This window comes from Drosophila grimshawi, unplaced genomic scaffold (assembly GCF_018153295.1).
Source record: "Drosophila grimshawi isolate 15287-2541.00 unplaced genomic scaffold, ASM1815329v1 contig_44, whole genome shotgun sequence".
In the NCBI taxonomy this organism is placed as follows: Eukaryota; Metazoa; Arthropoda; class Insecta; order Diptera; family Drosophilidae; genus Drosophila; species Drosophila grimshawi.
The window spans coordinates 15,452,216-15,470,677 of NW_025063240.1; the positions used below are offsets into that span (position 1 = coordinate 15,452,216).

Here is an 18,462-nt window from a genome sequence, read left to right on the forward strand (position 1 = left end):
ACTGTCGTGCAATTAGCAGATGCTTTGCAGCTAATGGAAGGTCGCATAATTAAAGTGAATAGCTCATCAAATGCAGCTACAAAGCAGCAATCGAAGGCAAACGTAATGTAATTAAATGGTCAAATGCGCTTTCAATTATGCAACCAGCTTAAGTGTTTTACTGCCTGTAACAACAATAGCAACAAAAACAGCTAAAGCGATAACAATAAGAAACCCCACTAGGCATTTTGTGTTTGCGGCACAAATGGCGACTTAACACGCCTAATGAAATTTTATGCAGCCTCATGAGCCACGCATTTATTACTGCAAATCACGCCAAGCATACACACACACACACACACACACAGACATACAACAAGTGAGCGGGTTCTGTTCGTGAGATTGGCTCGTTTCGTCCAGTTAGGGGCAACAGGTAGTCAGGCCATGCCCCACTTCACTTTGCCTAGCCTTTAGCTGTCGCTGGCATTCATAGTTTTAGTGCTCTTAAGTACATTACTTACTTGCCATGCTTCAGCTGCACTTGTGTACCCTTCTCCCTCTCGCTCACTCTCTCTCCCTCTCTCTTTCTCTCTCTGCTGTTGAAATAAACGAGCAATTGGCGGACGCGTTGGTGTGGCAGGTGTTCGAAAGTAACACTCGGATGCAAAAGGTTGCCAACCTGGCAAAGGATTGTCGTGGCCAAAGCTTACACATGCTTCAGTTTTCCTAGTTTAATTAAGAATCAATTTTTATGGCTACTGATAGCAGTGACTAAAACGCTTAGTCATGTCCTGGCAACAGCAGCGCGTGTGTTGCACAGTTAATAACATTATACTTGTAGGGCAAGTCCTGGAATGCAGGTCAAGCAATTGCCAGAACACAAGCTTTAAAATTCGAACAACCCAGGTGGGGCTTACAGCCACCGCACATACATAGATCACTTTTTAAGCGTTGCCGAAATTAATGTGTGACCCCAAAACATAAGAGGGTTGCCCTCAATAAAAAGTTTGTGCAAATTCTGGTTATAAACAAGCCCATAGCAACCAGCAGCAAATTTCTGTATGTGGCTTATTAAAATCCTAATGATACCCACATAAAAATAAAAATAGAAAACAAAATAAAAGAACAACAAATTGTATAATAAAACGTAGATGAATGACAAATACGCACGAATAGAGCAGGACAAGGACAGGACAGGATAGGACGGAACAGGACAGTACAAACAATGAGACAAAGGCTACAAAAATAGACAAAGCGAATACGGAGTCAAAGTAAAGTCGGCTACAGAACACAATACCCAACCTCACCTCAGTGCTGGTCATTCAGGGGTCTGCTCATGATTTTAATGTGGCGAAATTTTATGGCCAAGCCTGATGCCAGACTTCGCAGGACATATCGAATATTCACTCAGCGCGCACATTTCATGCATGTTAAGTGCGGGCAAGGGATAACTGCCCAAGCCAAAAGTCGAGCATTTTCGACTAATCGACACCCTGCAGAAAGTTCAAGCCTGCGCACGACCCATAAATCAGTTTTCGTGATTTCTAAATGCCAGAAGCATATCGCGACTCTCAAAAGTGCTGCGTCATAGACTATGTTTATATCCCGGCCAGCTCATGAATAATCTGAGTAATTTTACATCGTTTTTAGCATTCGCTTTTGTGCTGTCACGAGAACGCAGCAGCAGCACTGACAGCAAAGGATTTGAGTTTTATTTATTTCATTTTTATAGCCGTGTTTAGCAAGCAAAATAAAAGACAAAAGCAACAGCAACAGCAGTAATGCGAGAAAGCGACAGAAAAAACTTTTGATTAAAACACTCAAAGGGAAGAAAATGTCGCGTTATCCTAATTGGGTATCAATGTGCCCCAAATCAACAGCAACGAGGCGTATGCGCAACATTTTATTGCATACTTCTTTCCTTTCGCTGCTTGCGCTGCCAGTTTGTCGGTATTTTTCTGTTGAAAACTTTTTCAAACGGAAGCCACCTGCTTTGAATTATTCTGCTGGAAACCTACACAAATGTTGGCAAAAATATCACCAAAAACTGGGACGAACAAAATTTCATTGTCAATGTCTCTTTAACCCCACCCCATCCATTTCATACTGTGCTGCTCTCCGCAAGTCACTAGTTAACTTTCTTGGCCATTGTTTGCAGCAAACATTTCACTGTCTGCTGACAAACTGAGGGGTTTGGAAGGAGTAGAAGAAGCGGAAATCCGCCTTCTTAAGTTTTCGTGCACGAATTGTTGAAATTAGTTTTCTGCGCCCAACGATAAGTGCTTGAAACTGAAACTGCACATTCGCAGCGTACGAGATTCAGAAGCCATCTGAAATTGTAATTAAATTAATGAAATTGTTGAGATTCTCACAGCGAAATCTTTAGAATGCAGCTGCATTTTCAGACTGACTAAAAATAAAATGCTCATTTATCTTCAAGGTGTCATTCGAAAGGAAACAAAACAAAACTGTTGTATTAAGGAAATATATTCCAGCAACACACAATTCTTTGCTCTTCAGATGTATAGAAATATTTATTTACTTGATACACAAGACTCAGAGACATAATTCAACTTCGACTCGGCTATAAAATCTGTTGCATTGCCTGTTTGTACTGGCAAATACTTCGATAGGGCACAACATGACCTAAAACATGTACGCGTCCTTCAGCAATATTTATGGATCTTATAATGTAAACCATACGAAGGTCGGAGTGCTCTCCTTCTGGATGTTATAGTGTATTTATTAGCAAACTTGTGTGTGTTGTTTCGAGGTGGTCGATTGATAAAATCGGACATGCGTCGAGTCTCAATTCGGAACCCTTGAAGCTAGGAATGCCTTTAGCATTAGAGTCAACTAAGCACAAAACTTGTGCAGACAGTCAGCTAGAAAAATAAATAAACTGTTTGCCGAGTTGAGTATTTTTGTTAGTATCTATATGTCTCTGTATTGTACTTATGGGTGTTGGACTCAATACACTCGTGGTCGTCAGACAAACAGTGCAAACTGCAAATGAAATCAACACAAATTGCTTGCCACATGCCCAAAAATGTGTTGGTGCGTGCTTCGTCTGTGTGGTATCTTAGATTTAGTATTGATTTTCCCTTTTTGTTTTTCTAGCCGTAATCAGTCAGCATATTTTCTTATTAATTTCGTTGCTGTCTATTTTTTCAGCACGAGGCTTCGGCATGCGCGTTGTTGGTGGCAAGACCGGTACCGATGGACGGCTATTTGCCTACATTGTCTGGACGGTGCCTGGAGGTCCGGCTGAGAAAAATGGCCTGCAGCAGGGCGACAAGGTGAGTAAGCACCAAATTCATCATCGCATTCCGACCGAAATTCAAATAATTAATGAATTTCGAATACAAGACAAAGATGATGTAAAATTTTTAAAACAAATATACAGAAAATGTGAGAACATTTCTGTAGAAAGACAGCTGTCATGATGTTAAGCTAACGATAAGCTAAATTTGACAAAAGGCAAGCGAAAGGGGGAGACGTACAGGAATTCATAAAATGTACAACTGCTTGTCAGCACTTAAAGCAATCAGTTGCTGACAAATGATAGCTGAAAAGGATGCTTATTGTATGTATGTGCTCAACTTTTGCAGATACTCGAATGGAATGGCATGTCACTTATCGACCGCAGTTTTGAGGAGGTATGTTCCATAATGGATCGAACCGGGGACATTGTGGAGCTGCTGGTGGAGCATGCCACCGATTTTCGCATGTGCGATCTTTTTGATGAGAATCTGCCGCCTGGCAATAGTGGCGGTCAGAGCGGTCCTCGACGTTCTGGCGATGGTCCTGTCGGACTGGGACTTATAGCGGGTAAGTTTCAGGCACTCATTTTGGTAGCTAGTCCCACTGTTCCACACTTTTCTAACCAGTTTTGTACATTTATGTACATGTATATGATAATATAAAATTATTGATGTACCCCGAATAAAAAACATTTACTTAATTATCATTTATTGTTCTCGTTTCTTGTTACTTCTTTTTCCACAAAAAAAAAATATATATATATATATCAAAACAAAACAATCAATTGTGTTATCATATTGAAAAACAGACCCCGAATCCAACACAGACAAATCACCAGCATCGCCAACTAGACGGAAATTACCAAAAACTCCGGTATAAAAACAATTTCGTAATATTTATTTTAAATTGAGAATTACAATTAACGATTTGATATAAAAGAGAACATGAACTCTGGCAGTGAACATACAAAAAGAAGAAATATATTTAACTTACACATAATACACAATGGGCTATAATGCAATAATTAGCTATAAAAACCAAATGCAGCTTAAGCATATTCAGTTATTCCACACAAACTTTTCAGCTTTTCCTCAAAGTGCTCACAATATTCTATAAAAATCATTTGGCATATTTCAGTGCAGCTTCAGTGCTATGAATACTCACCCTTATTTCAATTAACTTAACTTGGATTACAGGCTCTATAATTTTATTTTTAGTTTTTTAAATATGTTTCAAATACGAGAATATTTGTACTTATAGTAGCTATATATTAAATACTAAATATATTTATATTCTGATTTGATTTCTATGTGTTTTCGGTTTTGGTTTCAATTATATACATATACAATTATTTTGTTTGTTAATATTACTTACTACGACTAACTAATAATAAACAAATGGCTATGGCTAAATGTGTTCTTTGCTATTTTGTCATATAATCACAAAAGTTATATTATATTTATTTATCGGTGTTGGTAGTAATTATTGTTAGTGAATTAAAAAATGAAATACAACAATTACATATATGATTAATAGTATATGGCAACTACTTACATAGAAATAGAAGTGACTACGCTTAAGGTTACCATAAACTAATTAAAAGGAATTAGCTTAGCTATGGATGCTCAAAACTTATACTATTTATGCTAACGATTTCGATATGCGCTATATATATGTAGCACCTAATATCCATTACTCGACTTATATTTTGTGTTAATTGAACCTTCTCTTAGGCAATTGAATTGCCGGATAAACACAGTAAGAACAAAGCACCAACAATAGATTTATAAGCTGAACATAAAATTTACATAATTGTTAGTCGTGTCTACTTATATATGAGTAATTGTCTGCAACTAAAGACCCCAGTCGGAAAAAGCAGTAACGAATTTTTAAACATTTTCCTATATACGCCGCTTGTGTAGTACCATTAAAATAGGCTCTACAAATTGATACAATAATGAATACACTACTAAGAATTGTGAACTCAGCTGAACTGAGTTTGTGCCTGGCTAAAATATTATAGTTGCTCAAACTCAGTTTATAGCTATGCAGTTACTTATCGTAGAACTATTTATATAGAAAAACCAAAACCCAAAACAAAAAAAAAAAAACTATAAATGTTACTAGTGCAAATTGTAGCAAACAGAGTTTAACTATTTATGTGTGTTTTAAATGTTATTAACTTTATAAAAATATATAAGTAGTAAGCGAAAGTGCAAAAAAAAAAACTAATTGAAAAAAGAAACAAAAGAAGTAGATTGTTGTTGAAATGTTTAAATGTTTTTAACCAATACAAAAAAAAAAAGATTTAAAAGAAAAAACAACCCAACCTCCTTATATGGTACATATGAACATACGAGAGTTGTGCGTATTTTTTTGGACCCAATCATAAGTTATATATGTATACGTATTTGCATATGCATACTTATAGTACATTCGCCTATATTTACACCTATACGCATTTGTATTTGTGTACGTCATTGTTAGTGCTGTGTTTGTAAATGTTTAACATAAAAATGTTTTGGAGAAAGAGCGATTACTTATCCAATAGATCGTGAAGCCCACCTAATTATACTTTTACATAAATGTACTCACAATAACAAAGTGCTAAATGAAACAAAATAATACTACATTTTAGACACTTATATAAATAACTAACCGCTAACTAAAGCTGCTGCTAAGCTGTGTAACTCCTGTCAGATGGGTGATAAAATTTATCTTTGATTTTGTAAACTACACTTTGTATAGCCTACACATTCACATTCACATTCACACTGACACAAACACACATACATTTGCTAATTATAACTATAACTGTACATGTACCTATGTATTTATAGACCTTATACAACTCGTTGAACTACACTTATGTATATGATGTACTTATATATGTAATACTATATACTAATTCCCCCAGCTATTGAGTTAAGTACAATCCAAAAAAGAACTTTATGAAATTATTATATGAGAAACATGAAAACTGATGACTGTAACTGTATTTGTGGCGCAAGTTGTTGCATTGACATATTTTATATATGATAAATTAAAAGTAAAAGTTAAAGTAAAAGGGTGAAAATAGAGGAGCTCCAAGTCGAACTACATAAGTTGAGCCGCTTGCAGAAAATGTAATCACATTTTAACAAAAACTCATTCGCTTATCTACATACATACATATATTTATGTATATATATGTATATATACCCATATATATATACATAACTTTATACTTCTAGACGATATCTATATACACCCGGTTATTTTGAACATTTAACAATGTGCTGATGATACGAACAACAAAAGAAACATGAAAAATAAAGTCTCTCTATTTAACTGCAAAAAAAAAACAACCGATAATCGAAAATCAAATACAGCAGCCGTCAATCAACTGGTTAACTAACCTTAAGTTGCCAGTTGTCAATTGCCAATTTTCTTAGATTACAGCTCTTAAGCAGCCTCGACCAATTCCAACGCAATTCCCACAACGACGTCCACCAAATGGTAAATGAAAAAAGCAACTCTATCAATACCTAATATGTAAATGAAGCATTAAATACATAATACCTATTATATATATATACCCTGACAACTTGTACAGTTCTAGCATACCCGAAAAAAAAAAACAAAAAGAAAAATGCCCGCTAGAAAGAATCCCAACCAACAAATCAGTGTAATATAGCTAGGTTCTATAAGTCATACTTACATATTGTAATGTAAAAAAAAAAAAAAAAAAAAAAATTGTAATGTAAAGTGCGCTTTTCTTTATGATTTTGCTTTTCATTTTGGTTTCATCTGTATTGTTTTATACATTTACATTTTTCTTTGTTACTGTTGCGTATACGCCCTGTTTTTCCGCTGCGCTGTGTCCTCGTAAACAATTTCCATTTCTCTGTCAATTTATGAGCTTTTGTTTGCATTTCGCTTAGCAAATGTTTACCTATCGTTACCCAGCGTTTCATTTCATTTCGGTTTATGCATAACTCTTGACTCTTTAATGATGCCCTCTCTCTCTCTCTCTCTCTCTCCCTCTCTCTCTCACTCTCTACAAATTGTATTCGTACATAGTGTTGCATAACGTTTTCTAGCTGTCTAAACAAAGCGAAGCCCTGTAATATACCCCCTTACTGTCCAAACAAACTGCAGTTAATACTATCTTCTAATGCATTTAATTTTCTGTTTCTGTTTTTTTTTTTTTTGTATATAAAAAAAGTAATATTTTATGTGTATACAAGGAACATTTATTGTAATATACAAGTAAAACGAGAGCTATAAGAACTATAATAGTATATGCTGATTTTATAAAAGGGTCGCTTGACAGATTTACAAAGAACAACAAAAAAACACACAAAACAACTTTAAACTATGAGTTTCCTTTTAACTTTTAGTATTTTTGTATCTTTTTAAACAAGTTTTCTTCAACTTTTTTTTTACTTAATTGCATTTTGATTAATTTGCATAACATGTACCGCAAAGTCTACCAAAAATTTGTTTGACTAGCATTTAATGGCTCTTTGATCTAAAACCGATTAGTATTTCCTTAAACAACTTGCAACTAATACAAATGCATTTAACTATAAAACTATATAAATATTCGATAACTAAAACCCTACTACCAATTGTATATGAACTCAACTTTTCCACATGTATAACAATTGTAACCCCAGCTGGCACGAGTTATGGCAATGAATAAAAAATGAACGTTACCAAAACCAGAAACTGCAGCAAAATGCAGCACCCAAAAATATACTAAACATATCACTTGATTTTTGCCACACAAATACATACAGTATATAAAATACCTATGACAAAAATAACATAATAGGTTTTGAATAAGAATAAAGGTAGACAAGAAGAAGAAACAGTAGAAATATTAGTGTCATCAATTTGATTGATTGATTGACTGTTGAGCTGGGCTGTTTCTGGTCTGACTGTATGATTGATTGATTGATTTATTAAATGTAATGATTCCATTGACATATGCATATAGCCAACTTTTGGCATAATGAATCCATTTTTAATATAAATTTACATAAATATTTAAGTATGTACATACTATCAAAAGAAGCCACCTGCCCTTTCGTATATTGTGGCTTATTAAATATTTACGTAACTCTTATTTATATATATCTATGTGCACGCTTCAAATTCACAATTTGTGTTATATGTAAATATACTCGCTTATATGTTTCTTAACGTGTGTGTCTGCTGAATGTCTTACGTTGTGAATGTCTGCACTGCATTTATTATTTATACGCACCGTATTCGCAAAGTTTACTATCAATTTTAGTTACTTTTGCCACACGCACAAATAACAGTTGGCAGAAGAAAAACATGCTTATGGAGGTTAGTCAACCGCAGGCCTTCGCCTAGCTGCGGTTTCAGCTACAACTTTTAGGCACGGCCTCTCTTTCTCACTCTCTCATTCTCTCTCTCTCTCTCTCTGTCGCTGTCGCTGTCTCAGTCTCTGTCTTTGTCTCTGGGGCAGGTGTCAAGTTGGCGTGCGAGTTTTACATTACGCCCAAAAGACCAGGCAACAGTTGACTTTCGGCACAGTTACCAAGGGTTGAACGGGTAGGAGAGGTGGTTGGGAGCTCTGTTTTAGGCCCTGGCGCTGTCAGCAACAGGTGCTGTCGCCTTTAATTGACAGCTGGCAGGCATAAAATGTTTGAAATGTCGAAAATTAGAAAACTTTTAACAACAATTCTGGCAGCAACGTCGTCATTATTATCGGCATTGCTTTTGAAAGGCAACCAGTCTGCCGTCTTTCTTTTCTTCCAACCGTCTCCTGTCAGCCGTCTACTGCAAAGTTTTTCAAGTGCTTAGGCACTTATCGCTGCCAGCCAGCCTGCCATTTTGATAAACTTCAATAATCCTGGCCCTCTAGATGTGTGTGTGTGTGTGTGTGTGGGTGTGTGTGTGCTGCTTACCTGTAGATAAGTGCGCGCTGCTGCCTCTCAAGCTCCCCCCGCGAATTCGATTTCGTGTGTGTGGCACGCTATCCACTCAACAGATGAGAAATGTGTCTCGTAATGTAATAAACTTTTTGGCACTTCCATAAAGAGTTGAACACACATAGGGCAACAGTTCTTTTTAGTACGCGTGTATGTGTTTGTGTCCATTTCCGTTTTGGCACACGTTACTGCAATATGGCGGCTTCCGTTGCCATTACAGAACTCGACGCCAAACAGTTCGACAGTCGTTTCAGCTGCTGCTGTTTTTGTTGGCCTTGCTGTTACAGAGCGCATGTATACGCTATGAATATGTTATTAGATTGCGCTATATTTCAACATATGTATAAGCACACACAAACAAACTCACAAAATATAAATAAACACAAAACTATGCCAACAACAACAACAATAGTGGCAATGACTCTTATGCGCAACTGCGCAACAATGGCTTCCGTTTGAACAGGGAAGAGGATGTGCCGGGGGCAGTTTCAGTAAAAAAAAAAACAAAAAATATCTTGACAGCGCCCACAGCAGATTGCAATTGCGGTTCTACGTGTGGTCAATATGTAAATACAATATGTACGTGTGTATATTATAACGTGCTCTTATTCAAGCATAATTTACACTCATCTATATATATATATTTGTTTATGTTGTTATTTATATATGTATGCCTGTGACAATGCGATGCATTTTCTGCATGCTTCTCATTAAGTTGAATTTAAGTCTGCCTCACTCTCACTCTCAGTCTGTCTCTCGTTGCATATGTGTCTGTCTTCCTATTTGTTTTCGGTCGCTTAATTAGTTTTATTTATATTTCAATTGCTTTCATTTGTTGTTCAGTTATGTATACAAGAAAATACAACAACCACCACAGCAACACAATCAAGCAACTGTAAATATGCGAGTTGAACAATAAACTGAAGATGAACAATTCAATGCGTTATATATATATAGGCATTAGGCTAATATAACCGACTATTTAAATCTAAGCGCTAAGACTTGTACAGTGCAGCCTTTGAACATGCTTCGAGTTGTTGTCCGTTGTATTTTGAGCCTGTTGTACTAATCCTTCTCTCAACCGCAGGAGCAAATAGCACGGGAGAAAATGGTCAGCGGCCGTGTACAAATACAGGTGTGGTATCATGCGGAACGCAGCGAACTGGTCGTATCCCTAATGGCTGGCGATGATCTGGCCCTACGCGATGAGGCCTATGGCCATGGGAATCTACCAGAGGCATATGCCAAAGTTCGCATATTGCCCAAGTGGTAAGTCTGACCACTCCATGGCGACAGCATTTTATATTTTAATGTTTGTTTTTCCATCGATTACTGCTGGTAAAAACTTTGTGCTTTATTTCTTAAGCTCCTTTAAACCGTTCAATAATTTAACGTTATTTTTGCTGCAGTTTCCTTAGTTTCACTAAATCTATTCAATCAAAATTAATTCACTTGGAAACTCTTCTCCTTGACGTTGCAGCGGCGATGGCAGTGTGCAACAGACGGAAGTCAGTCGACCCACACAGAACCCCATTTGGAATGCAACGTTGACCTTTGCGCATGTGAAGGCCGACAGCTTGATGGATCGCTATATTGATATACAGCTGTGGGACCTGGTGCCGCACACGGAGTCCATATACCTTGGTGAATGCAACATTGAGCTGCAGCAGGCTTTTCTCGATGACCAGGCCATCTGGTGCCGTCTGGAGGATCCCAAGGGACTGCGTGGCATTAGCATTAGCAAGTCGCCAAGCGTCTCTCCTCGTGGTTCCATTGCCGCCGGAGCCGGTGCACCATGTGGCGATGTTTCACGTTTACTTCGCCGGGACTACAATATGCAGCGTTCCATATCGGATGAGGTGGATTCGATTGGGGATGGTGCATCATTACTACATCCAGATCATGCCTACATAGCGGGCTCACGACGCGGCTCATCTCAATCGGAGACCATGGAGGTGGAGGTGTATCAGCTGGGCAAGGACTTCTCGCGCTCGTTGCCGGGTTCGCGTCGCTCGAGTTTTCAGGATGCCGAAAAGAATCGGCTGGAGGAGGATGCCATGGCCACGCCGCCCACATCCTATCTTGTGGGACGGCGTCGCTCCTCGGTGGCGCGACGCGATCCGGATGAGATCTTGAAATCCTTAAAGGCTGTGCGCGGCGAACTTGGACGCACCATGAGCTTAGGCACCGAGCAGCACAAACGCATTGGTTCACGACGTAAGTATCGATACAAAGTAGATCAGATCGATATATTTTTCTTTTGTTACAGCTGGGTTCGTGAATTTCATATTCCAGACACAAGAAAAAAAACCAAATTTCAAGCCACTAAAGTACTTCTTACTAAGCAAACTCTCTAGCTCTAACATGCTACGCAACTCCCTCTGTCTCTGTCTCTCTCTCACTCTCTCTCTCTCTCTCTCTTTACCAACTTATGTCTATGTGTCCCTCTCTATCTCACACTCTTGAATCTGCCTTGCTGTATGTCTGGTACTTCTTTGTGGCTCAGTCTAGCAGCTATATACACTTTACACTTATATCTATTGCATTACAAACTGTCTATCTAATTTCTTTGCTCTCCCATATCTTTCTCACTATTAGCCACAATATTGGTGTCGCATTATCAAAGCTTTGACACACCCTACACTAGTAACTGGACAAACACTAAAAGATAAACCAAATCACACAATATTTAATTAACTAAACAATAACAAATAAATTACTTAAACATTCAATGATTTTAAATAATGCAAGCAAGTTTTTAAATTACTCTCAGCACCTGACACTAAAGATTTAATTGCCAGCTTAAATAAAAATCTCTTATTTATATTTGAAAAACACTCTTTGCACGTCAGATAATTATATTAAAGAACTCAGCCATAAACCACAATAGCAACAAAAAAGTAAAAAACAACAACTTCTAAGCCACTAAAAATACAAAAAGCCTTTTGTATTATATTACCCAAGACACAATGCAAGAACCACACTACGAATTGAGCTTGACAGTATAAGTGTTTATGTGATTGCATAAAATATATATATTTATAAAACAATACAATAACACCAACAATGCAAAGCAAAAAAAAAGTACTTAAGCACACAAAAAAAATCACCAACTCACCCACTGGTAAGAACGCAAAATGAACTTTCGTTTCGTTATCTCAAGATTTGAGTTGTAGTTTTGCTTGATTAGTGCTTGAATTTGGGTTATTTTAGACTCATAATGATTTTCGAGAAATATTTTCCTCGAAAAACTCTAGCTGCATGCCGCTTAATTAACACACACTTAGCCATACACGAATTACCAGCGCACGCTGCCTGAGCTTAACAACATCGTTTGCCACTCACCCAGCACAGTTCTTGGCATATTATTAAGCCGCACACACGCAAAATTATACACACGCATTTCACAAGCACACACATGGTAATCCTGCGCTGCGCGAGCGTAAAAAAAAAAAAGAAACGAGAGAGGAAAAGTCAAGTCCCGGGAGTCGTGAAAACTTGTGATGCCATCATTTGGTTTGGCTTAATTCAGCTTATTGCTGTTATTTGGGCCAAGCAACAAAGCAGCCTCAACAAATTTTATTTAAAATGCAAAGCCACACACACACACAACACGCCCATCCAGCTAAGATGCCACGCCTTATTACCTGTTGGCTGACAACTCCTTGTCGCCAGCCATAAACCCTTCAGTGGCGCCGAAAAATAGCTCAACCTTGAAATTAACTTTTAAAAGCAAGCGACACGCGAAATATGAAAAGCCGCATACAAAAAAAGGCAAAAACAAAGCATAAGAAGAAAAATAAATATATGAGAAAAAGAAAAGAAAAGAAAAGGCAAACGAATCGTCTTCTTGATGAGCCCCAAACAAGCCGTTAAATATGGAAATCAACTCCGGCTGAATATTCGACCATCCACAAATTGAGAGCTTTGACAAATGCTCCTATTAAGATTGTGTAAAAGGTCAAATAGCTAAAGTAAACTGAAATAAAAACGGCAATCAAACTAAACAACAAGGAATATTACCTAAATTGTAAACAAAACATAATAAATATCATTATATCAATGATGTACGTAAAGAAATTGTATCTCATCTGTAGTTGCCGATGCAGTACTAGTTCAGCAAGTTTAACCTTTGCGCCTCTCTCTGAGCTTCGCGTGGACATATTTTATATGGCTTCCGGAAAAGTCACTCAATTACACAGACACACTCACACCCACACACACACTCACGCATAGCTTGAAAAATGTATTTAGCATTTATTTATTTTATTTTTAGCGATAAGGGCCACAACAAAAATATTTGAACTTTTACCATAATCCTTTTTGCCCATAACAAACGCAAGCTCAGCTCGTGCTGCCCACTCAATTGATTGAATGATTTATGGACTACTTGTGCCAGTCGCTAATGGATCATTGAAGTTTTAATGAAGCAGCACAGCCCAATAATTATGCATATCACGTATACGCCTCATAACCATAAGTAGTCAAATAATTTTCAATCGTATTTATAAACCAAATATGGCAATAGTAATGACAAAATCGCGGACACTGTGTATACAAAGTAGAACTATATTATGAGCATATATATATAGTAAGCCAACGAACCGACTGCAACTTACCAGTTGTAATAAGAACATAGCCATTTAAGAGAATATGGCAATGAGAGCTCATCAAATTGCCAATTATATTGGTGGATATAATAACACCAATGCGACCGAACATATAGCTCAAACTGACGGCCTTACCTCTGAAAAAAGAAAGCAAATGAAAAGAATGATAAAGCACTGGGATGGGTATTATTTCTACATGAATTTCAATATAAAAGTGCGTTTCAATCAATTAATGCAAATCAAGTTACTTTTGACATAGCTATGACTTTGAAAAGTTTTAAGCGGTTCCCACAACTATTTTTTGCGAGATAATTTTTACATGAATTTTTGCTTATCCAGAATCGCGATTTCTTAATCTGAAGTTTATATAGCCAGGAGACTTTAAGTTTGGAATATAAGTTCTCGTATATCATGCGCAAATCGAGTTAATTTTATTTGACCGATAACTTCCTGCATTCTGCACATATCGATACATATCGTTATCAGATAGCAATAAAAGCCACAATCTATATTTGAGTAACTGTCCAAATTTCACAACGATCAGTTAAGAAATAAACACGTGCATGAGTAAAGAAGGGATGGAAAGGTATGCTGAGTTCTGAGATAACTAGTTTTACTAGTATGTATATTAATATTAATTGGATGTGAGAAATGCCATAAAAATGAAAGCACAAGTACATAAAACTTAGCACTCACCTCATGCCCGTGGGCACCACATCAACCATAACGGACGATGCCAACGGAATGCTACAGGTACACATCGCTATGAAGGTCACTATGGCAATGAATATGGCCGTCTTGCTCGTCAGTATATTCAACATCAGACCACAAATTACTGAGATTGTTGCATTGCAAAGCAGAACTAAGGAGCGAGGCAGAAAAAACAGCATAATAGTAATTGCAAAGCAAATGATTAGAACAGAGCACCCCAAGCCAACGCCCCCGAGGTAGTCTAGTGGCTTGGTCGAGCAAAGCGAGTCCTCATCCGAGGCATTGGTGAATGTACGACTATGAATCATATCGCACAATATCAGATCAGAGGCTGGAAAGCGTTGGCGCATTTCCATAAACCATAGAGTTAAGCTAGTACCGCTGCAACAGATTGAAGAATGCGCTAAGTATTGGTCAAAATACAATATATATTAGAAGAAACTCACACAAAGAAGAAGCAGCATAGAATGACTGTGACATGTAAAAAGGGCTTTAAATATGGATTATTAAATAATGGCACCGTATCATGCACCAGACGCTGAAAGAAATTATATTCTTGCATTCCCGCCATACTGATGGTCGGACGTATGGGATTTAACCTGTCCACACCAAGGCTTTGCAAATCCTGTCCGCGGTTGCTAACACAGAGACGATTTAGTATCTGATATGCGAGATCAGTCTCCCCCTTAAGTAGCATAAATTGCGGTGACGGGGGCAGTATGCACATGGAGATAAGTGCACATATTCCAGGTATGGTGTTCAGCATCATATTGAACCGGTACCTTAACATATCAAAGCTTTGCACACTAAAAAGTGTCTGATTCAGCGGTTCGAGAGCGTGAGCCAAAACTAAATTATACAAGCAGATGAAGTCCGAATGAGAGTAAATTAAGTGTAACATGAGATGGATACTTACGTGGCACATAAATGCCTCCCAATGCATAGGAATAAGTCATAACGTTAACCATGCGGGGGCGATTCTTGATTGGAGTAAACTCCATCAAGTAAGTGATAAAAGTGACTGAGACACCAGAGACGCTATGGGGCAGGTGCACATTCACTTAACACTGCTCAAATTAAAAGCATAAACATACCCACAATAAACCTGTGATGAATCTCCAGATCAGCATCATATAGAAATTTGGCATTGATAGTGAAATAATTGATGACGTCATGGTCAAGGATAATGAATATAGCATTATCTTACGCCTTCCAGTACTATCTGCCTGATAGCCCCAATAGTGCGACGACACAACTAATCCAAGAAACGCAGCACTTGCCATCAGGGAGAGATCATTCTTAGTCATTGAGAAATCACAGCCTATGGAAACGAGCATTGAACTGATGCCCATGACTTCATTGGTTGTATAAAGGCCACTCATGCCGCAGGCAAACACCATCAGAAACTGAATACGTCCGAAACCTGTACGGAAATAGAATTGCTGAAAATGTGCACTTCTTGGGAAAGGCGCCTACCAATTAGAGTCAGTATATGGTTTGTTTCCGTCTCCGGCATATTAAAAGAAAACTGTTAGAATTTAGTGACACCAGCAAACAAATTAAAATCGAACATTTATTAAATTTGAAAGCACAACAAGCAAGGCCTTTGTGACTCATTTGCTGACCGCAGTCCTTGCATCCTTCGGCAGTCGGCTCATAAGTGCAAAGGAAACTGAAAATGAAGAAATAAACAATCAGTTGGGGATTTGAAAGCTCTTACCCAACATGGCCAACACAAATGCATTGAATGTTACGAAGCAGTTCCAATTCAGCGAGTAGCCAACAAGCAAATTGGCAGCCAGGATACCAATACGACCACACATCATGGCCAAAGCCACTGCTTTGCTTCTGCAAGCAAAAAGAGTTAAGTGTCTGCTCAAAACTAATGATAAATTACCTTAAATGAGTAGGTATAATGTCTATGAGCACAGTCAATGCCAGTCTAGTGCTACAGACAGATGGCAAGGCTAGAAAGGCATATGAAGCCATGATTAATTCAGTAACTTTGACAAAGTTCAGCATAAAGCCGGCAAAGGCAGCGACCAACGAGAAGACCAACAGAATTGTCTTACGGTTAAGACAAATCAACAGCACGCTGACCAGCATAAAGATAGCCAAACAGCAAATGCCATTGAAAATGGAAGCACGCAGATTTTCATCAGCCAAAGCGCACTGGGTTCCGAAATATTTGAAGAGGTCTAAATACGCATAAAATGAATCACTAACCTTGAAAATAGGTGAGGTGGAATTGAAAGCTAACGATTCTGCCACCAAATCACAGAGTATCATGTTTCCTGCAATTTGTTCAGTCATTTGCAGCACAAGCGGCATCCAAACAATTAGGCCAAAACCCCTAAAGAAAACGCCAATTAAATGGTAAAAATTCAGCATTATTAAAAAGTAAATAAAATCGAAGCAAAACCGCAATATTACCTCCTAAATGAATCTAATATAAACAATATATAAATCATAACAAGAAATATAAACTAAAATCCGGCAGAATAATAGTAGTTCAAATATAATGCATAATATAAACATTACTGCAAAGCTATGAAATTTGTTCATATGTTGAGCCAAAGAGAATACTCAGAGTAAATAATGTTTATATTATATTCAATAAAAATGTTGGTATAAACTATACAAGATACGCACGTGCCAAACAGCAGAAACAGAATTGATATCGAAAGCAGCATGTGGCACAAATTGCTGCCTTGCAACAGAGGCTTCGTTTCGCACCATATGCGGTAAAGGCAGCTGTGGATAAATCAGATTTAACACATGATGAGCAGCTTAGCGCTACTCACTTCTTATCAGCTGATGCTGTATCGGATCTTAGGCCTGGCTGTGACACGGATCCGATGTTCAGACTGCGCAGGGTTACATCCTTGCCCTTGTTGTAGCGACAACATTTATCCAATACTTCAAACGCCTTCTGTGGCTTATCGACGGACAGATAGTATTTGGGGCTCTCCGGCATACAATATATTATGGTCCAGGCAATCAAGCCAGGCGGCAGGTTAGTCATTAAGAGCAAACGCCAGCTGCTAATGCCATAGTTGCCCCAAATCTTCAAGTGTATGCGAAGTGGCAACAGCACCATGGCGCTTACTGTGTATGAAGGCGGCTAAGTCAATGTCTATTATTATTTCTCACTAACCTGGCACATAAATCATGCTGATACCAATGGCGTAGCAAGCAAAGTTGATTACCTTGGGGCGCAACGAGATCTTGGTAAACTCACTCATATACGTAAGCTGTGTAATGACAATACCAGTGAGACTGGCGACAAAACGACCTCAATGAACAATGAACAATGAACAACGATTCACAAGACTCACTTACCAAATGCCCATTATAAAGCGCAGCACAAGAAATGACCAAAAGTCGGGCATTAGTGCCGAGATAAACGACGTCAATATGCTCATCATGGAGCAGATGAGCAACATTTTCCGCCGACCAATCTCATCCGATTTGTAGCCCAAATAGTGGCTGGCGCACACCTGTGCCGCAAACGCAGAATTCACCAGCCAGACCATGCGATGCTCATCGATATCAAACTCACACCTGGCCGCCACAATCACCAGTGCGATGCCGAACTGCTCATTGGCCACATACCACTGTTGTGCCGCACAGCCGAAGAATATGCACAACTGCATGCGGCCAAAGCCTGTGCCACATATAAATAACTGTATTCAAGGCTTGATATGCTGCACACGCTTACCAAGCATATCCAATACGTCGTCAACATTCGCCTCGCCCATATTTAATTTGAGAACGTTTTTCGAAAAGCATTTTATAAAGCTGAAATTCAACATAAAATTCACAAGTTCCTTCAACATCAAAATTTTTTCGCGTATGATTGATCCTTAGAAAGCTTCCTTCTAAGACAAACCAATTATCCAATCATTTTATTAATACTATTTTTATTTTCAACTTATCCACTTACTTTA

The 18,462-nt window shown here is 38.0% G+C and overlaps 2 protein-coding genes across 7 annotated transcripts in view; one reads left to right on the plus strand and one right to left on the minus strand.

Annotated features, from left to right (window-relative positions):
- LOC6556425 (regulating synaptic membrane exocytosis protein 2) overlaps positions 1–18,462 on the plus strand; it is a 54,277-nt gene that overhangs the window by 33,320 nt on the left and 2,495 nt on the right. The window contains exons 9-14 of one of the 2 annotated variants that reach the window (XM_001984085.3): positions 3,154–3,278; positions 3,591–3,810; positions 4,052–4,116; positions 10,279–10,460; positions 10,672–11,408; positions 11,790–11,885. In XM_001984085.3, coding sequence (XP_001984121.2) covers positions 3,154–3,278; positions 3,591–3,810; positions 4,052–4,116; positions 10,279–10,460; positions 10,672–11,408; positions 11,790–11,863 — 1,403 coding nt within the window. In that variant the 3' untranslated portion in view covers positions 11,864–11,885. Of the gene's footprint in view, positions 1–3,153; positions 3,279–3,590; positions 3,811–4,051; positions 4,117–10,278; positions 10,461–10,671; positions 11,409–11,789; positions 11,886–18,462 lie in introns of those variants that run through there. The other variant, XM_032742760.1, reaches the window with a different exon arrangement.
- On the minus strand, positions 13,451–18,303 carry LOC116806453 (synaptic vesicle glycoprotein 2C). 5 transcript variants are annotated; one of them, XM_043215521.1, is made up of 10 exons: positions 18,234–18,303; positions 17,855–18,179; positions 17,670–17,791; positions 17,317–17,620; positions 17,165–17,266; positions 16,739–16,865; positions 16,410–16,684; positions 16,238–16,360; positions 15,989–16,184; positions 15,868–15,935 (listed from the first exon to the last, which is right to left on the minus strand). In XM_043215521.1, exons 1-9 carry the CDS (start codon positions 18,271–18,273, stop codon positions 15,998–16,000), a joined length of 1,605 nt encoding a protein of 534 aa, XP_043071456.1. In that variant the 5' UTR covers positions 18,274–18,303; the 3' UTR covers positions 15,868–15,935; positions 15,989–15,997. The 5 variants fall into 5 exon arrangements, with proteins under 5 accessions (XP_032598655.1, XP_032598656.1, XP_043071456.1 ...); XM_032742762.1 differs by lacking the exon at positions 15,868–15,935 and having other exon boundaries at positions 16,050–16,184; positions 16,233–16,360; XM_043215522.1 differs by lacking the exons at positions 15,868–15,935; positions 16,410–16,684 and having other exon boundaries at positions 16,050–16,184.